The sequence below is a fragment of the Adiantum capillus-veneris genome, chromosome 18 (assembly GCF_014529385.1).
Source record: "Adiantum capillus-veneris isolate H3 chromosome 18, ASM1452938v2, whole genome shotgun sequence".
NCBI classification, from domain to species: domain Eukaryota; kingdom Viridiplantae; phylum Streptophyta; class Polypodiopsida; order Polypodiales; family Pteridaceae; genus Adiantum; species Adiantum capillus-veneris.
In genome coordinates this window covers 154,663,125-154,684,757 of record NC_140948.1, presented here as the reverse complement: position 1 = coordinate 154,684,757, position 21,633 = coordinate 154,663,125, and the positions used below count along the sequence as shown (strand labels likewise).

The 21,633-nt window shown below is 44.3% G+C and overlaps 1 protein-coding gene across 3 annotated transcripts in view; it reads left to right on the top strand.

Annotated features, from left to right (window-relative positions):
- The first annotated feature begins 4,846 nt into the window (after window positions 1–4,846).
- The window catches only part of LOC147436673 (NEFA-interacting nuclear protein), an 80,996-nt gene continuing 64,209 nt past the window's right edge, over window positions 4,847–21,633 (top strand). For 2 of the 3 annotated variants that reach the window (XM_086489494.1, XM_086489493.1), the window contains exons 1-2: window positions 4,907–5,058; window positions 5,132–5,197. In XM_086489494.1, the coding sequence (XP_086345620.1) occupies window positions 4,963–5,058; window positions 5,132–5,197 (162 nt within the window). In that variant the 5' untranslated portion in view covers window positions 4,907–4,962. The other variant, XM_086489495.1, reaches the window with a different exon arrangement.

Below are 21,633 nucleotides of genomic sequence, written 5' to 3'. Positions count from 1 at the left end.
GAGAGAGAGAGAAAATGACCCATGGGACTTCTTGTTGAAACTTGGGAGCATGATACACAAAGGATTAACAGCTTGGAGTATTGCAATGTACATTCATTGATGTGGTCAAAGAATCTCAAGCAACGAAGAGGGCAAGGAGGGGTAGCATGTCTGGTTAAGAAAGGATTGGAAGATTTTGTATCGATTGTGAAAGATGACAAGTACAAACGTTATGTATGGCTGAAAATTATGACACCAAAAAGAGCGCTCATTTTTGTAGCCGGTTGCTACATTCCTCATCATGATTCAACCCTTTATTCTTGCATGGATAAGATCATTCACTTTTTGATTTATAAGAGGAGATTGCTTATTTCAAAGGCGAAGGTGATGTTATTGTATTTGAGGATATGAATGCTCACACAAAAACATTGCACCATGATACTCAACAATTTGATATGCCATACATTTCAAGGGAGTTGGAGGAAGTTCACTTGTATGATCGTACTTCAATGGATGACAAAGAGCTAGATCACTATAGAAAGTTACTTTTACACATGTGTAATAGAATAGGTATGCTCATTGCCAATGGTGTATCTTTGTGGAGTGGAACCAATGGATTTACATGTAGAAAACATAATGGGGATAGTGTGATTGACTATATTCTACTCTCCGAAGCCATCATGTATAGAGTTTTATGTTTGGCCAATGGACCTTGAAATCAGACCATCGGACCTTATGTATTGACCTTGCATGTGGAGAAGCAACTAAGCATGATACTCTCAGCCAAAGGGAAGAGAAATTATCACTATGTATGGATTCCAAACGGGCACCAATGTACATTGAAATGGTTGAGCAAAAGTTATGGATGACAAAGCTTCAATATGACGCACCATTGGAAACTAAATGGGAAACTTTCAAGAAAGTTATTTGTTCTTGTGCCGAAGAATGCTTTGCCATAAAGCATCTCCATGTTATCAACAAAGATAGACGCAAAAGGTGGTTTGATAAATAATGTCAAGATGCTCGAAAGTCCTTGATAAATCTTGATGCAACTATGGACAAAGACAACTATCAAAGTCATTTGCATATATACAACGCATTGATTCAAAAGAAGAGAAGAAGATGGGAAGTAAAGCAACAACTTTTTTAAGTCCAAGAAAAGGCACGTGCATGTGGAAGATTTTGGAGAAACTTGAGGGTCAAGCGGGTTGAGAATTTTGGTAACTTGAGTATTGTGGATATGTACACACATTGTAGGCAATTATATGGGCAACCAAATGTTGAAAAAATGCCATTTTATGGTTCACTCCCATGTATGTCCTGTTTTTTTACTATTGACGATGTATGCGGTGAGCTTGAAAAGTTGGCCACTCACAAAGTGGGAGATCTTCAAGATATCAAGCTGGAGACGATCAAATGGATGGGAGATTTTACTCATGAGTGAATGTGTGATATGTTCAACCTTGCACTTCAACATGGTATGCTTTATGATTGGAGTACTAATTGGGTTAAGCCTTTGCATAAAGGAGGGAATGCAAAGAATGTAAACAACTACCAGACTATAATGATTGGGTCTCTTATGGGGCAAAGTTGTTTGGGTGCATAATGGAGATGAGATTGAGTGATTAGGCTAAAGAGAATGACAAACGTGCAAAAGGACAAGTGAGTTTTTGTCGATGCCATAACACCATTGATCATCTTGTCACTCTCCGTGTTCTCATGGAGGAAAGTCGGTTGAAAGGAAAGAGATTGTATTTTTGTTTTGTGGACTTTAAGAAAGCCTTTGATATGATTCCACGTAACAATTTGTGGAGAAGGATGGAAGAGCTACAAGTGCCAAGTGAGTTCATGCTTGCGGTTTCTCGAATCTATGAGAAGGTGATGTGTCAATTGTGCATGGAAAGAGGAATTTCAGAAATTTTTGTAAGCACTATTGGGGTTAAACAAGGATGTCCATTGTCACCAACTCTCTTTGGTCTATGCATTGATCAATTGGAACAAATGATACTTAAATTTATGCAACAAGAAGGCATTGAAGAGGTCATTATTTTGCAATGCGGTAATCATGCTTTTGTTGTATGTAAATGATGTAGTGCTTCTAGCACACACTTTAGAAGATGCACACAAGCTTATAGTTGTCCTTGAGAACTTTTGCTTGCATAGTGGGCTGATTGTGAATGAATCCAAAACAAAGGTTATGTTTGTGAAAACCAACCATAAGGAGAAGCCATGCATTGTGTACAACAATGAGACACTTGAAGTTGTTGAGAGCTTTAAGTACCTTGGCTTTGAGGTTCCGTCCAATCACAAGTGGCACGAATGTGCTATGCGTCATTTGGAAGCGGGAAAGAGACCATATTCATGTGTAATGCGAGAAACATCAAGTGTTGGGTTCTCAAGAAGTACCTTTCTGATGCATTGGTGACACCGGTTCTTCTTTATGGAGTTGAAGTGTGGGGTGGGAGCATCTCAAAGTCTACTTGGAAAGAGTTTGAGAATGTCCAAAAGCATTTTCTTACAAACTTTCTCAAAGTTAAGACACAAACACCATATATGCTCCTACTTCTTGAGTCTGGATCTCTTCCAATTGAGGTTATGGGCATGGAAAGGGTTGTGGAGTACATGATAAAGATGCGTCAAAACCCCTCACATCAACTTCCTACAATTGCATGGGAAGCAAGCAAAAAAGTTCAAAAGACGCATAAAAGCAAGATCTCGAGCATGGGATGGATGCGAGACATAAAGAAGTGGTTTGGGAGATGGTATGCATTACACTTGCTACATGATGCTTCAATTGACTCCCAAGTGAATGAAGCTTTTCTACAACGCCAATGCCTTGGGAGAAATCCGGTGGGTCACACTTCATACATTACACCACCCATATTGCCCCCAACTACAAAACCACATTCTTTGCTGAAAGAGGAAACCATACTCACACTTACATGCTTGAGCCTATCACCTTGTCGACGATATACACTATCACAGCCATTTGGCTTAGCTCCCATTCCCTCTGATGTGAGACAGGGCGTTGGGGCAATGGAGAAGAGTCGAATTGAATGTGCACATTATGCTCACTGCAAGTTCGAGAGTCTGAGTACCACACACTACTAGAGTGCTCAACTTTTGGTCACATCCGAACTTGTTTCTCTCACATTTTCAGCCATGACTTAGACCGTCACACTTTCCTCTTCCAGCCACAGTTTGGGCTCTCCATTGCGACTCTCATTGCCACAATTTTGGAGCATGGAGAGTCACTCATTAGCCATACACATACTACATCACATGTAACTTTGGTCCCATAGGTCATATTTGACCTCCGAGGACGATAATAAAATCTCTCTCTCTCTCTCTCTCTCTCTCTCTCTCTCTCTCTCTCTCTCTCTCTCTCTCTCTCTCTCTCTCTACTACTGTCGTGAGGGTGAGGGAACGAAGGCAAGGGATCTGCTGGAGCGGCGTGGGAGCGGCAAAGAAGGGAAGAACTTGTGCGGCTTGGGATTTGTGCGGACAAATTTTGGAGTGCGAGATGGTACACACACCAGGAGTTCGCAACTTCACAATGGCTCCCCCTTGCTCGAGCGCCAACGACAAATTGAGTGGCAGCAACTACGCTCATTGGAATTTGATTATGCGGCTTTGGTTTACTTGGAAAGGGTTATGGGATATTGTCGATGACACGGAGTCTTGTCCAACGAGGGATTTGACAACAGGTACACCCACCTTCAAGATGAAGAGCTCCTCCAATCGTGAACAACATGCCATTTCCCTCTTGAATTACAGGTCTTGAGTCCAACTCTCGTCGGATAGATCTTTGAGGTCTCTTGGGATAGTTTCCTACGACGTTAAAATCCTCTTCTTTTCGGGTGTGTGTGTGTGTGGGTGTGGGTGTGGGTGTGTGAGTGTGTTGATAAAAAGAGGAAAATGGTATAAACTTTCTATCACCCAAGTGTGGTAGATTGGTTATGCCATTTCCCTCTTGAATAACAGGTCTTGAATTCAACTCTCGTCGGATAGATCTTTGAGGTGATAGTTTCCTGCAACGTTAAAATCCTTCTTCTTGGGTGTGTGCGTGTGGGTGTGTGAGTGTGTTAATAAAAAGAGGAAAATGGTATAAACTTTCTATCACCTAGTGTGGTAGATTGGTTATGCTCGCTCTCCCTCTCTCTCTCTCTGTCAGCCTAGCAGGGCAAAGATGGTCGATTGGTGCGAGTGCTCTCTCTCTCTCTCTCTCTCTCTCTCTCTCTCTCTCTCTCTCTCTCTCTCTCTCTCTCTCTCTCTCTCTCTCTCTCTCTCGTATTTCTCTAAGCTAAGGCAAGCGCAATGAGATTGAGGAGCTGCTACGGTCATTAGGGACTCGGAAGGTGTTGTGAAGAGGGGGGGCGCACAGAGTGCAGAGGAAGAGCAGGGCGTGGCGCGCAACAATATTTTCTGGGGATGGGAATATAAGTGACACGTTTTTTTGGGGGGGTCTTTAATTGGTGAATTTCTTTTCATGCCCATTAAAAAAATGATGTTTGTTTAATTATGAATTAGCAAACACTTCTAAATATTTTAAGTTGCACTCCAACAATCCGAAAAGCATGAAAAGAGCTCTCCCTCTTAGGCTGCGCACATGCAAGCCGACGGTAGCCTGTTTCGATGGAAAAGCTTAGTGAGCCCACCAGAGGCCCACCATGCCCCCGTCTAAATGTACCCTTTCGATTGGCACGTCACCAGTTATGCCTTCACATTCAATGCCGATGGTAGCCATTTGAGTGGCGGGAGCACTTCTGATTGAGCCGAGAACTTTGCACACCGTTTCCAAAGTCTGTCTCTTCACTTCTCTCACTAAAAGGGTAAGCATGTGCATGTTCCCCCGATCGATTGGCACTTGTTCACCCTCAAGGCTCACCTCTCACCTCCCTTCGTTCCTGGTGCATGTGCGCACTCTCCTCTCTATTATTATGTATCGTCCGTCTGGAAGTTTTAACTTATTAACGCGCTGACATGGTTAGCAGTTCTGTAAGTTCGGACATCTACGTGGTGATAATGGCCAACGCCAATACGCCCGCTCGCCTACTCAGTTTCGTCTCCGAGCAAGAGGTGAGATTATTTTTACTGCAGTGTCTGCGCTTCTTTCAAGTCCCGCGTCAGCCTGCATGTGACATGATTGCAGGTGGAAGAGATAAAAAAGAAGCGCGGAGAAGAAGAGTCTACTGTTCCGGAAAGGCCACTTTATGCGGTAATTACTGTCTCTGCACTATATGTTCTTCTTCAAGATGAGCTCTCCAGCTCCAAGAAAGGAACTACCTTGGTTTATTGTGCGTCTTCCTTGTCCCAACCTAAGGATAGCCTGCCGATTCTAAGTTCATTCTCTCTCTTTCAAACTGTATGACTTATTTTACAAAGTGCTTTGAGTTGGAAGAATTTGATTTTTCACTTCTTGCTGGAGTGTTTCTTGAATAGGATCATCTCTTGGTTTTTGCCATTCTGTCTTCCAGGCATGTAGTTGTACTTGCAAATCTTCAGTTTGCTTGTCTTTATGGTCATTTCTTGTTTCATTGCTAACATTTCTCGTTGCATTTTACCAAAAGGCCTCTTCTCCATCTTCTTTTTGGAAGAGAAAGGGATGCTGCAAATGTCCCAACCAAAGGGGTCTTTCCCCCTCCCTTGGTAATGTTCTTGCAATAGGCTACAAAAGCCTCCTCTTTAGGGTTTCTAGCTGAGAGAAAACAGCCCTCTGGGCCCTATTACCCCGAGGTTGAGACTGACAAGTTGGGGGGGAGAGAGAGAGAGAGAGAGAGAGAGAGAGAGAGAGAGAGAGAGAGAGAGAGAGAGAGGAAGGAAATGGTGTGAGGTTGTTGTTGCTGCAACAGGCTTTTGCTAGAGAGAGAGGGAGAGAAAAAGGAAAGAAAGAAAGAAAGATTGATCTTTTGCCCTCTATTAGAGGTTGAAGTCGGCGTATGAGACAAATCAATTATACATGTGTGTCCTCCATCTATCGGGAAAGGACAAAAGTACAAAGAAACAAATGTGGTCTTGTGGTAGGGGGGGAGGGGTTGATTCAAGGGAGGCTAGGATACGAGATACATGGTATATGAGGGGGGGGGGGGGGGGGTAGGAGCTCTATCTCTAGGGGGTATTGGTGCACACCTGTACGCTGAACGAAGTACAATCATGAAGCTCATCAAGCTGACTAGCTCCATTATATGTTAAATTGGGGGTGTGAAAACTGGTAATGTGTGGGTGTGGTGTAAGGGCTGCATGTATGATCGGGGTTGGCTTTGCTTGTATATGAGAAAATCTCTTCTAGGCTGCTTGGTGGTGGCGAGTATGGATCTCGTGGATCTGTATGGAGTCTCAGAGCTCGGGGATGTCTCCTAGATTTGATTGTCTTAGCTTGTTGTAGGGTGACCCCTTTCTCTGTCTGTGTGATGGGTGGCAGTAGGGTTTGATCCTTTGGACGAAGTCTATAAGCTAGGACTGCTTGCCACCCTCTAGTGCCGCTACAGGTGACAATATATCTTCACTAGAAAACGGCCACAAACTGGCATTGATCTCTAGACTCCATAATCTGTCATAGGGTGGACTGTCCTTTGCAAAGAGCCTCATACCTTTTGAAACTCTTATACGCTCTCTATATTTGTAGACAAAGTGTGCCTCGTTCTCAATTACGCTCTCTGAGCAAAGCTTGCAGAACCCCTCAGCTTAGGGGGTATGAGCAACTCTTCCTGTCTCTATCTCTGGCCGGCGTGATGATATCAGGAGCTAACCGATTGCTACTTGTTAGCTGTATGTGTCTATGTAGTTGTAAGGTGCAGCGGATTGAATGTTTGAACAAATCCGAACTATGCTCAAGGTTCCTTTTATTCTTATGGAAGGGAGAGCCTTCCATTCTTAATGAGAGAGTGCAATGGACACAAACAAAGTGAATGGACACTGTGCGTGAAAGTGCATGAGACTGAGAGATAGAGAGAGAAGAGAAATACGACACCAGAGACGTAAAACCCTCCTCCGAAGGCCCCACTCTCATCGGCGAGAGTTGTCTACTATTGATTGCACAAACTGGTACAAAGTGGATGCATGTGACTGATGCAAGTCTAGGCTAGATCAATGACGACGACGGGGATGGCGAGACCCGATCTAAGGGCTGAATTCTGTTGCTTTGGTATTGCTGTCAAAAAACGCTGCTGGCTGAATTCTGCTACTGCTGAAAACGCTAGGAAAAACGCTGGTATCTGCTTATCTTTGTTGCTGAAAATCTGCTGCTATGAGGGCTGAAAACTAATGGGCCTTAGGGCTGAAAAGTGCAAGTCTGTATGGTGGTCAAGGCTGAAATATGTTGTTGCTTATCTTGCTGAAAACTCCATGCACAAGGGAGGGCGATTTGGGCTGAAAAATGCTAGGGCTTCAAATATGGAAAACGCTAGGTGATGGGATCTACTGGCGATGAACCTCTTGCTGAAAACGCCAATGGCTGGAAGCGATGGCGATGATCAAAAACGCTAGGGATGCTTGTTGATGAAAACGCCAGCATGGGGATCTTCTTGCTTGGAGGGGAAACCACCAAGGGGTTCTTGCTTGAGAAGTTACCTGTTGAGCTTGGGCTCCTGCTGCCTCTTCTGCCAATTAGTGCTAGCTTAGGTTTGCTTATATACAAACTTAATTCGCCCTACCTACTTTCCGACAAAAGTCATTAAAAATAATAAGTGAAAAATGTCAAAAATAGGCTAAATGCACTGGAAAATTCCCCTGAAGGATTCTGATGGATTTTGATGGGAATGCTTATGATCATGCTGTGTGCAACCGGAGGATATGCATCTACACTAAGTGCCTGGGCATGCACGGTCTGCGAACAGACTCACAAAAGTGCGAGAACACTTCTAAATCTAGACCGATTGGACTGACTGAACCCTTGTCGTGCTGTAGCTTGTCCACGGACACATAGGGTTAGATGTGTCACGTGACATCCCCTTCTTTTCAAAGTGAGGTACTGGTATTGAACTGTATGGTGTCGAGGGAGATCGCCAATAGCGTCCGTAATCCTGGAAGGGACTCTTCGCCGGCCGACTCTGATGTGTGGGTCGTGCAATACTTGAACTTCATAAAGGTCTGCAAAGCTTGCTTCTTTGGGCCGTGCCAAAAGCGACACAAAGTCTCCTGTGGCTCCTTCGAGGCTTCAACTTTGTCGAGAGTCATGCTTCTTTCTTCTTCAAGAATCTCCATGGCTGAAAATTCCTGAAACCATTTCCAACACAAAACCATGAACATACTTATTCCATGTAAAGCGAGTGGAAAAAATCTTGTCTTCCTTAAAGATTGTGCATGCAATGTAGATGAACCAATAGACGGAGTGCCAAACCGTTCACCACACACACGCAAACAATGAGATTGAATCTTTCTCTTATGATCTAGAGCAATCAACTGTGGCAATTCACAACGGAAATGCCCATGCTTGGTGCTCATACTTTCATGTGCTCTTTCTACAACTGTGTTGTGCCCAGGAAGAGACATGGAATATGACTTCCTTGAATGCATACTTTTCAGCTTTTCATGAACAATCCGCATACATTCGTGCTCATTCATGAGTGAAACGTGCTCAACGTACAATATGTCATGCCTAGGAAAAGGGATCACATAAAGACGTCGACTAAAATATAGGAAACGATCACGAATGAAACACTCGTACAATGCGTGTTGACCTAGGCTCGAGAGCCAAGATCGGTTCGTCGTGTTTGATCGAATCTTCCTGTGGGGGTTCTGTGGACCTCGACTCGAGAGCCAATATCGGTTCTTCGTGATTGATCGAATCTGCCATGAGGTTAGCTTCACTAGAGAAAGTATTGACTAACACATCATCCTTGTGAACAATCACATCATCTTCATTCAAATCATCATGCTCGTGAGAAATCACATCTTGATCATCATGCAACTCATCATGCTTGTCATTCAAATCATCATGCTTGTCATTATCATGCAATTCATCATGCTTATCATTATCATTCACATCATCATCCAAATCATGTGTGTCTTGCTTTGGAAAAGAAGAGACTGAGAGTCTCCTTTTCCCGAATCTCTTGCATCTGTGTCTGAACTTGAGAAAAGAGTCGCAAGAATTCTTTGTTGGTCGCTCTTTTCTTTGATGGCTTTGTTCTCGCGGTCATATTCTGCTTGTCTTTCGTTGTTCTCGCGATCAAATTGTGCTTCTCTTTCTTTGTTCTCGCGATGTATGGCTGCCACTCTTTTTGTGTATTGACGCTCTATGGCTGCCATCTTTTCTTCGTGATCACGCTCTATTTCTGCTTTTCGGTCCAACTTCTTGTTCATAAACAATTGCGGCGACTCCTTCATAGGAGTTAGTGCAATCCTTGACGTAGATGGGGAAGGAGGAGGGTCGGAAAAACCTTTTGATGGGGAAAATTCTTCTTCGCCTCTCATGCTCATCACCTCCAAGCGAAGTATCTATTTTGCTTCGAGTGATGACCATCCACTGAAGTCGTGGGTTCTTGTGGGTTCTTGTGGTCTTGGGTTCTTAAGTTCACGAGGAACTTGGGTTCTTGTGGGTCTTGGTTCTTGGGGTTCTTGATGTTCTTCTTTCTCTTGCAATCTGTGTTTGAGAAGGATCTTCTCTTCACCCGAGTTCTGCTCTTTTCCGCGGGTGCAGCCCTTGGCGGCCTTGCGCTCACACCAAGGTTGCTTTTTCCCACCGCACGTCGATTTGCCTGCCGCTAAGTGCACGGTCCGCTCTCAATGAGTAAAAAGAGGCACAAGGGGAGGTTGGACAAGCCCTTCTTTCCTAGGATTCCTGTCACTCTTCAAAAACACGATTAGGAATTGACACTCCCTAGCGAACTTGGGTTCGTACGACCTCAACAAGCAAAAAAAATTCTGTGGTTCTTGTGGTTCTTTCCTTGAGTGATACAGAACACTGCCAAAGCTCTGATACCAATGTTAGGTGCAGCGGAATGAGTGCTCCGAACTTTGCTCAAGATGAGTGCTCCGAACTGTGCTCAAGGTTCCTTCCTTCTTATGGAAGGGAGAGCCTTCCGTTCTTAATGAGAGAGTGCAATTGTAACAAACTGCTGACGTGTCAAAGCCTAAAGAATGGAGCCAACTTACAGATGTGGCCAAGGGGCCTAAACCCTAATTTCTGCTAGAAACTCTAATTCTGGAAACCCTAACCCTAAAACCTGTAAACCCTAACCCTAAAACCTGTAAACCCTAACCCTAAAACTTGCAAACCCTAATTTTGGAAACCCTAACCCTAAAATTGCAAAAACCCTAATCCTAACCCTAAGGGCAGCAGGCGGATTTTCGTGATTTACGCTGGTAGTTTTTGGCTTTGCTTTTGGACCAGAAGCTTTTGAGTTTTAAAGGCTTTCTACTGTAACTGCTTTTCAGGCCAAGGGCCTTTAAATATGAGGTTAGGGCTCATTCTCTGGCATGCTTCTTGGAGAAGGTGTAGAGTCTGGAGTACCGGCTTGTACTTTGATGATGCAATATAAAGAAATACCGAAAGGGGTGCCAAGGTTTGGGGCCAATACTGTCTGGGGTGGAATTCCGCCACTCCGTGTCGCGTGTCGTCTCTCTCTTTCAGTTTAGTTGTTATTGAAGTGCTAAAAGTCTGTTCAGTCTGTTCTTTTCTATTGGCACGTGGTGCCCGCCTTGTGACAGTGGTATCAGAGCATCAGGCATGTGCTTTTCTAAAAGCGTATCGGTCCTACAAAAGAGGAGACAGAGCTATTGGAATTTTTATTTGAGGGATCTTCGCCCTCCAACCCGGACTTATTAGCCACTCCCACCCTTACTTCATCGCGCATTGGGCCCGCTCCCCTCTTCATCGCAATGTCTTACAGGGCATAAGCCAATTAAGATCACTTGCAAGAGAAGGATCCAGATTTGTTTCAAGTCACTGTTTTTCTCAGAAGCATTGCCATGCAAATGTTGATGTCTACAGCTACCAAGCAACATACTCCAAGTACTTGGCAAGCTTTCAAGAAAATTTTGCCCGAAGTTATATGGTTTCTGACATCTTTCTTCAGAGTGCAACTTTTGGCAGAGTGGGATATCTTAAAATGCTTGTCATGGAAAGCCTAGCAGATTATATCTTGAAATTTCTCGACATCTCTCAGTAGATGTCTCTTCTCGAGTTGATAACCTTGGAAGTTCGGTGTGATTGCTGTCTCTTGGGACTACCATCGCCGCCAAAGAAACACTCTGTCCAAGAGCTGATGGACCATGTTGTGCTCGGCTAGGACGTCATGAAAGGAACCTAACCCTGATTTTTCGTGCAGGTTTCAAGATGGAAAGTCAGTCGACTTTTCGAGCTCGACTGATGTCGAGATTGCTTTTTTTAAGTTTCAAATCTGTTTGAGAACTTGTTTGGTGATCCTGTTTGGAATTTGTTTGAAATGGATGCTATCTGTTTGCCGATTTGAATTGTTTGACTCTGGTTTGATATTGGTTTCAATGATTGGTGATTTTACTCCCAGGTGGAGAAGTGAGAAATGATGTTTGAGAATGCTTGTTCATACTCATGGCCCGGACCCTTGTGGTTATTTGCGGGGGGAGTATTGAATGATTGAAAAGTGTTGTTTTTTATTCATGGCCCAGACCCTTGTGGTTATTTGCGGGGGGAGTATCGAATGATTGAAAAGTGTTGTTTTTACTCATGGCCCGGACCCTTGTGGTTATTTGCGGGGGGAGTATTGAATGATTGAAAAGTGTTGTTTTTACTCATGGCCCGGACCCTTGTGGTTATTTACGGGGGGAGTATTGTTGTTGTTACTCATGGCCCGGACCTGGATGGTTATGCGGGAGGAGCATTAAGAAGTCTGAGCAGTGGTTACTCTTAGCACCTCCAAACAATGCAGGCTGCGGTTTGGGGGGCGTTTGGTTGTAAAAGGCCTCTATATCTCATGGCCCGGACCTTTTTAGGTTATTTGCGGGAGGAGTGATGAGGGAGTCGTTGAACAACTCATGGCCAGGACTTGGATGGTTATTTGCGGGGGGAGTGTTCATCGGTGGCTTTATGTTTCTATGTCTTGTAACATGCATATGTGAGCATTTGTGTTGCATTGTGATGTGCCAACTACTGAATATTCCTAATTGGATGAGATTGCTTGGGTATGTAATTTTAGTGCATCAAGACACCCGTGGAAGATCAGTACGGTCTGGGTGTGATGGCTAATTTTACTACGCCAGAATATCAAGAGTTCCGATCTGGACGAAAGGAGAAGCTAACTCCTTGATCAAAAGAGCAGAAAGGAGAAGGTAACTCCCTGATCAAAACAGCCGCAAGGAGAAGCTAACTCCTTGATCAAAAGAGTAGAAAGGAGAAGCTAACTGCTTAATAAAAAGAGCAAATTGATTGTCCCTCGGAAATTTTGGAGCTAACTTGAGTTGTTTTGCAGATATGCTGTAATCGCGGACGATTAATCCCTTTCAAGAAGGGGAGATGTAACAAACTGTTGACGTGTCAAAGCCTAAAGAATGGAGCCAACTTATAGATGTGGCGGAGGGGCCTAAACCCTAATTTCTGCTAGAAACCCCAACCTGCTGAAAACCCTAATTCTGGAAACCCTAACCCTAAAACCTGCAAACCCTAATTCTGGAAACCCTAACCCTAAAACCTGCAAACCCTAATTCTAGAAACCCTAATCCTAAACCTGCAAAAACCCTAACCCTAACCCTAAGGGCAGCAGACGGATTTCCATGATTTATGTTGGCTGATGACGTGGCAGGCTGTACGGATTTCCGTGATTTACGCTGGCAGTTTTTGGCTTTGCTTTTGGACCAGAAGCTTTTGAGTTTTAAAGGCTTTCTACTGTAACTGCTTTTCAGGCCAAGGGCCTTCAAATATGAGGTTAGGGCTCATTCTCTGGCATGCTTCCTAGAGAAGGTGTAGAGTCTGGAGTACCGGCTTGTACTTTGATGATGCAATATAAAGAAATACCGAAAGGGGCGCCAAGGTTTGGGGCCAATACTGTCTGGGGTGGAATTCCGCCACTCCGTGTCGCGTGTCGTCTCTCTCTTTCAGTTCAGTTGAAGGCTAAAAGTCTGTTCAGTCTGTTCTTTTCTATTGGCACGTGGTGCCCGCCTTGTGACAGCAATGGACACAAACAAAGTGAATGGACACTGTGCGTGAAAGTGTATGAGACTGAGAGATAGAGAGAGAAAAGAAATACGACACTAGAGACGTTGTAAAACCCTCCTCCGAAGGTCCCACTCTCATCGGCGAGAGTGGTCTACTATTGATTGCACAAACTGGTACAAAGTGGATGCACGTGACTGATGCAAGTCTAGGCTAGATCGGTGACGACGACGGGGATGGCGAGACCGATCTAAGGGCTGAATTCTGCTGCTTTGGTACTGCTGTCCAAAAACGCTGCTGGCTGAATTCTGCTACTGCTGAAAACGCTGGTATCTGCTGATCTTTGTCGCTGAAAATCTGCTGCTATGAGGGCTGAAAAGTGTAGGTCTTTAGGGCTGAAAACTGATGGGCCTTAGGGCTGAAAACTGCAGGTCTGTATGGTGGTTAAGGCTGAAAACTCCATGCACAAGGGAGGGCGATCTGGGTTGAAAAATGCTAGGGCTTCAAATCTGGAAAACGCTAGGTGATGGGATTTGCTGGCGATGAACCTCTTGCTGAAAACGCCAATCGCTGGAAGCGATGGCGATGATGATAAAAAACACTAGGGATGCTTGTTGATGAAAACGCTAGCATGTGGATCTTCTTGCTTGGAGGGGAAACCACCAAGGGGTTCTTGCTTGAGAAGTTGCCTGTTGAGCTTGGGCTCCTACTGCCTCTTCTGCCAATTAGTGCTAGTCTAGGTTTACTTATATACAAACTTACTCAATTTGCCCTACCTACTTTCCAACAAAAGTCACTTAAAAATAATAAGTGAAAAATGCCAAAAAATAGGTAAAATAGGCTAAATGCACTGGAAAATTCCCCTGAAGGATTCTGATGGGAATGCTTATGATCATACTGTGTGTAATTGGAGAGTCAACATCAAGGCTCGTATTCTGCGACAGTAGTAATGCTACCTAGTAACTCGTATGGTCGGTGTTTACAGCGCAACAGTACCTACATACATCCGTAGTATCCACAGGTTTGGAGGAATTTTCATTGGTGATGCATCCACAACATCAGAAGCATTCATCAGCCAACATCAGAAGTACAGATAGAAGTTCGGCAGCTGTGCCTCACTTTTAACAGGAGAATGTCACGTCCGCACTCCACTTGCGCCACGTGGACATGCTTCTACCATAGTCTAGCATGAGTCTTAGCTTAGGACTGAGCCGGGCACCTTTATGAGCCTCTAGCAAGATGTGCATGTCCAGGCCGGTCGCACTTGCATACCCTCTCTTGCAGAGAACAGTTATGCATGATGTGATTAGTCCCTCTCTTGTTGAGAGAGCCCGCCTAGAGGTTACTCAGAAATCTCCTCTCGCGATTGCTCTCGCAGAGGAGATGAAGCACAACAAGGGAAAGCCTAAGGAAAACAAGACTTCCACAAGTACCTCTCAGACTTCGCAGAACCCTCAAAACGGTAAGATCGGTAACTCTTCTAACCAATCTTTCAATAGTGTCTCAGAAAAGAACTCTCAAAATGAACCTAAGGGTAAAGCTACCACAATTGCTAAACCTAAGCTCACTCCAGATGAAAAGGTAGCACAAGGAATTTTAGGAGGATACATCACGTCAGAAGAGCAAAGCACTTATTCTAGGGAAGGTCGTTGTTTTCATTGTCACATTAAGGGTCACATAAAAAGAACATGTCCTAAGCTTGAATCGAATGAATATAAAAAATCCATAGAACCCCCTTTCTCTGTCAATGCAATGAATGACAACACGAGTGTGCCCCAAGTTTCTCATGACTCTCCCATTGATGAGTCTCTCATTAAATGTTATGGTCATATGACGGGGCAACGTTTTGTCATATTGTTTGACCCAGGTAGTATGCATGATGTGATCAGTCCCTCTTCTTGAGAGAGCCCGCCTAGAGGTTAGTCAGAAATCTCCTTTTGAGGTCTCTGGCTTCGCTCCCGGTATGGACTCTCTCATTACGAAAGAGTGCCTTGATGTGTTGTTTACAGTTTAACAAGCTGCTTTCCGTATAAATTTTTTTGTCTCTCCTCTCTCAGGATGTGATAGGATTTTGGGCGATGGTTTCGTGAGCATAACCCTCTCATTGATTGGGCGGAAAATACGTTCACTTTCAATGCCAAAAGTGACTCTCCCATTGTGATTTGTGGAGAGCAAGTTGTTCATTCTCTATCTCTCATTTCTAATGTGCAGACGAAGATTGAACAGATTCAGGAGAAGGAGTCTCTCTCGGTCTCGTCTTCTCCAAAGCATGATACACAAGATTTGCATGATGATAAGCATGATGATTTGAATGATAATGATGAGCATGATGATTTAGATGACACTGACCAGCATGATGATTTGCATGATGACCACGATGTGATTTCTCACAAGCATGATGATTTGTATGATCAAGACGTGATTGTTCACCAGGATGATGGTTTAGTTGATGCTTTTTCTAGCGAAGCTAACCTCGTTGCACTTTCGAGTCGAGGTCCACAGCAAACCCCCAGGTAGATTTGATCAAACACGACGAACTGATCTTGGCGCTCGAGCGTAGGTCCAAAGAACCCTTACAGGAAGTACTATGTGTTCGAATGATTAGTCTGCAGGCATTGTTCGAGTGCTTCATTTGTGATCGTTTCCTGTATTTTAGTCAGTGTCTTTATGTGATCCCTTTTCCTAGGCATGACATATTGTACGTGGAGCACGTTTCGCTCATGGATGCGCACGGATGTATGTGGATTATTCATGAAAAGGTGAAATGTTTGCATTCAAGGAAGTCACATTCCATGTCTCTTCCTTGGCATGACACATTCGTAGATACTAGAAAGAGCACAAGAAAGTATGAGCATCAAGCATGGGCATTTCCGTTGTGCATTGCCAAAGTTGATTGATTTAGATAAGAAAGACAAGATTTGATCTCATTGTTTGCGTGTGTGTGGTGAACGGTTTGGCACTCCGTCTATTTGTTCATCTACATTGCATGCATAGTCTTTGAGGAAGACGAGATTTTTTCCAGTCACTTTACATGGAATAGGTTTTTGTGTTGGAAGTGGTTTCAGGAATTTTCAACCATGGAGATTCTTGAAGAAGGTGGACCTATGTCCATAGACAAAGTTAAAGCATTGAAGGAGCTACCAATGACTGTCACTTTCCGCGCGGCCCAAAGAAGCAAGCGTTGCAAACCTTTATGAAGTTCAAGTATCGAATGACCCACGCATCAGAGTGGGTCGACGAAGAGTCCTTTCCAGGATTCCAGACCCTGTTGTTGATCTCCCTCGACGCCATACAGTTCGGTACAAGTACCTCACTTTGAAAAGGAGGGGATGTCACGTGACACATCCAACCCTATGTGTCAGTGGACAAGCTACAGCATGACCAAGGTTCAGTCAACCAAGATAGTCTAGGATAGGAAGTGATCTGGCACTTTTGTGAGTCTGTTTGCAAACCGTGCATGTCCAGACACTTAGATTAGATACATTGCACACAGCATGATCATCAGTATTCCCATCAGAATCCATCAGGGGAATTTTCGAGTGCATTAGACCTATTTTCCCTATTTTTGACATTTTTCACTTATTTATTAAGTGACTTTTGTTGCGAACTAGGTAGGGCAATTTTACTAAGATAATATATAAGCAAACCAGAGTTAGCACTTTCTGGTAGAGGAGGCAACAGGAGCATTGCTCAGCATGCCGATTCTCAAGCAAGACAAGAACCCCCATAGCCTAGCGTTTTCCACTCAAAAGGCAGCGTTTTCAGTCCCTGCAATCTGCATTTTCAGCCAGCCTCATCAGCATTTTTCCCAGCCTACAAGAAGCGATTTTGCACCAGCAAGATCAGCGTTTTTACCTCAGCTTGGCAGCGCTTTCAGCAGCATCATATCAGCGTTTTTCAGCAGCCTTTCAGCGCCATAAAGACAGCGTTTATGACAGCCAGATCCAACGTTTGAAGGACCAGCAACCTCAGCGGTTTAGGCAGCAAATTCAGCAGATAGGAAGCTACGTTTTTGCAACGATCAAATTAGTAGATCAGCCTCCGATTTGGTGCCACAGTTATCGGTTTGAAGCATTCAGTTCCCAGCCATAGATTCGTCCTCGTCGTCTGCACCGTTGACCTCGACATCACAACATTTAGACTCATTGCATCAGCCATTGTACCAGATTGTGCAATCAATAGTAGACCACTCTCACCATCGAGAGTAGGGCCCTTGGAGGAGGGTTTTACAACGTCTCTGGTGTCGTATTCTCTTCTCTCTCTATCTCTCAATCTTAGCACCTTCACGCATAGTATCCGTTCACTTTGTTTGTGTCCATTGCACTCTCTCATTAAAGAACGGAAGGCTCTCCCTTCTGTAAGTAAAAGGAACCCTTGAGCACAGTTCGGAGCACTCATCTTGAGCAAAGTTCAACATTCACTTCCGCTGCACCTACAAAACCTCCTACTCCAAGGATGTATACAGAGCAAGAATTAGAAGAGGTGAGGTCGTTAATGCACGAATTTCTCAGCTTTTTGACGTGCAGAATAAAGCAAAAAAGCACGACAAAAAGCAGAAGAAAGGAATTGACTTCCCGGGTTATTTGGGTTGTCAGTCTACATTTGCATCGGCAAGAAAGCAGAAGAAGCGTGTTTGATTTGAAGGAGTACCCAGTTCTTCTTCTTCTTCTTCTTCTTCTTCTTCTTCGAGTTGTTCTAGCTCCTCTGACTCGAGCGAAGAAGACAGAAAAGGCAAAAAGCGAAGCAAAAAGCAAAGCTTCAGAAAGGGCAAGAAAAAGGCAAAGAAGCCTAAATCTCGTCCAATGGTTGACAGTTCTATAGAGGACTCGTCTTCGGATAGTTTGGACTCTGATGACATTAGCTTTTATGCAAAGAAGAAGAATTTTTATAAAGCCAACCAGTATGACTTTCTAGAAGATAAAAGCAAGAAAGTCAGAGAGTTCAAAGAAGGTCACTGCTTAGAGCAAAAGTCAGATTCCATTTAGGAAGTGATGAGTCATGCGAAATGGGGTTTTGCCATTAACTCAGGGAGTTTGACCTACCCCATAGATGAAATCATGACGCAAAGGACCGAACAGACTTCGAACAATGAAAGTAGAAAGAGGAAGAGCAAACCAGAAAAGAAAGAAAAGGTGCACGACCCAAACTTACTCCTCTCTTTACATCAAAGAGGGCAAGTGTTTTGGATGCGGAGAAACTGGGCACTTCTTCGCGAAGTGCCCTAAGAAGGCACCAAAAGAACAGAGCGACAAGGATGAAGACAGGCCTGAGGGTTCGAGAGCAGCTGAGGAACGTGGACGAAAAGGCAAGATGAGAACAGGATTGGTTCCAGATTGCGTAGGTACTGACCCAAGCACGATGGACGAGAGTACAGAACTTTGCCGAGCATGGGGCAAAGTGAAAGACCAAGAAGCCCTGATCTTCTTTGATGGAGGAGCCAAGGCCAACTTCATTTCACCTGAATTGGCGGCGCAGGTCAAGATCACACCCGATCGGATGGGACCACTAGCAGAGGCAGTTCTAGCGGCACCCGGCAGGGACGTAGCCATTACACATGTCATTGGCAAACTTCGGTTGCATTGTCAGGGGTGTTTGGGGCATGAGGACTTCTACATAATGCCTTTGGAAGGTTGTGATGTCCTCTTGGGAATTCCTTGGTACCACAAGAACAACGCCGTGGTCGACTATCGGGCGAGAAAAGCGACTTTGACTATAGAGAAGGGCAGAACCATTGTACTTTATGTAAAACTTAAGGGCGAGTCTGTCCCTATTGTATCGGCTTCGGCCGTTTCAAATTAATGAAGTCCAGTCTGTTTGTTTACTCGATCTTTTTGAGAGAGATGAATGATGAGAATAGGACAAATATGTTTGAAATTGATAAAGAACGCTAAGATTTTTCTCCACACTCATGCCGATTGCTTCTCAAAGGGTCTGTGAGGCGAGTTACTACCCGCTCGTCCTGAGGATCATACCATTGATCCGATACCTGGAAGCACACCACCGAACTGGCCACCTTATCGTGTGAGCCGAGCCCAAAACGAAGAAATTATGAACCAAGTGAAAGACCTCTTGGAAAAGGGTCTTGTCCAGCCTAGTACTTCACCGTACTGCTCTCCAGTGTTCTTGGTTTTGAAGAAAGATGGATCTTGGAGAATGTGCAGCGATTATAGAGCTCTCAACAAAATCACCATCAAGAACAGATTTCCGATTCCTGGGATCGATGATATTCTTGACCGACTACAGGGATCCTCGTGTTTTAGCAGGATCGACTTAAAGAGCGGATATCATCAGATCCGAATCGCTTCGAGAGATGTCTACAAGACAGCTTTTCAGACGACTTTTGGGTTATTTGAGTTTTTGGTCATGCCTTTTGGCCTCACCAATGCTCCTGTGACATTTAACCGGATGATGGACAAGATTTTTCGAGAGAGTAGACTATTTGTTGGCACTTTCTCTGACGACATCATTGTTTTCTTCAAGGATGAGGCAGAACGTAGAGAATATCTACTACAGGTCTTTCAGGCATTACGAAATCACAAGTTGGTGATTAATGCGAAGAAAAGTGAATTTTTCCTACCAGAGATACACTTTTTAGGACACATTGTGTCAGCAGCAGGAGTGCAGATGGACCCGGCCAAGATAGAGACTATCCGTGATTGGCCCAATTTGAAGAATGTCCGTGAAGTTACAAGCTTCTTGGGATTGTGTTCGTACTACAGGCGGTTCATTAGAAAGTTTGCAGAGGTTGCTTCCCCTTTGCATATCTTGACACAGAAAGGAGTCCCTTTCTCGTGGGGACCCACAGAGGTGACTGCCATTCAGACTTTGAAAGAGAAATTGACTACAGAACCAGTTTTGACTTTGCCGGACTTGTAGAAGTCATTTGAAGTACATTGTGATGCTTGTGGTCGTAGTCTGGGTGCAGTCTTAATGCAAGAAGGTCATGTCATTGCCTACGAGAGCCGGTCGTTCTCAAGGCTAGAATTGACATCACAGTTTTATGAGGAAGAGCTTTTGGCAATTATCCATGCTCTTACTCAGTGGCGACATTACCTACTCGGAGCGGATTTTACTTTCTTCACAGACCACCAATGTTTACGTTGCTACTTGTCACAGAAGTAGCTATCAGAAAAGCAGATGTGGTGGGCGAACATCTTGTCACAGTTTCACTTCCAGATTGTCCATGTGCAGGGACAGAAGAACTTGGTGGCAGATGCTTTGTCTCGGAAGCCGACGATTCTGGCTATTTCGAGGATATGGTCGATCAGTATGCCACAGACACAGATTTTGCAGACATTTTCGCACGGATACGGGATGGGGAGACAATAAAGGGATATTCCATTCGGGATGGCTACTTGATGAAGAAAACCATGTTGTGCGTTACATAGCCATTGAGGGAAAAGATTATGACCGAATGCCACTGTCCACCTTTTACGGGTCACCGCGGCATTGCCAGAAGGTCAAGTTTGACAGTCATAAAGCACAAGGATTGTTACAGCCTTTGCCCATACCCACCCGCCCCTGGGAAAGTATTGCAATGGATTTCATTTTTGATCTCCCGAGAACACAGAGTGGTCAGGATGGTATCTGGACTGTTATTGATAGATTTAGCAAGCAAGCTCATTCCATTCCAGTGAAGAAAACAATCAAGCTAGATCACTTAGCGAGACTGTTTGTGGCCCAGATCTTTAGATTACATGGCATGCCCGAGACGATTGTCTCCGACAGGGACCCCAGATTCACGAGTTTGTTTTGCAATTTGGCACGCGGTTGCAGTTCTCGTCATCTTTCCACCCGCAGACTGATGGGCAATCTGAGATTGCCAATTCAGTGGTACTAGATTTATTGAAGTCTTACATCTCGGATCAGAAGACTAAATGGGAAAAGTATTTACCTTTGTTGGATTTTGCCTACAATAACACGATACACTCGTCAACGGGGAAGGCGCCATTTGAGATTATTGAAGGTACTACGAAGGTTCCACCCTTCCTAAGTACAAAAGATAACATTTTTGAAGCCGATGAGTATACGCGTGACTTGGACACTGCTTTTGCCAATGTCCGCGAGGCTTGGTAGCCTGAGAAAGAAAAAGGGAAAGGAGAGGCTTTTTCCAAAGCTTAGTATGCGATACTACGGACCTTTCCATATCCGAAAAGATGAATGATGTCTCCTTTAGACTGAAGCTGCCCAACACTTGGACGATTCACAATGCTTTTTATGTGAGTCTCCTGAAGCCTTTTAAAGGCAATGTGCCCAAAGATGGGGAGCCTGATGAGCAACCCGAAGTGAAAGAAAACGAGGAGATCCTTGTTCGAGAATAGATATTGGCACATAAAGAAAGAACGATTAAGGGTAAAGCGATGAGGCGATTCTTGGTTAAATTCAAGAACTATCCTGCATTGGATGCGAAGTGGATGGAGGAGGACCTCAGATTGTGAATCTTTACCTTGAAGCTTTTGGTTTAGCATAGTCTATTCCAAATGGAACCCCGAATCGAGCTTGGCCGGATATCTGGTGCAGCGGGGATGCACAAGAGGGGAGTTACTCCACTCCTTTGTCAACAGATGCCTCGATTTTTGATACTA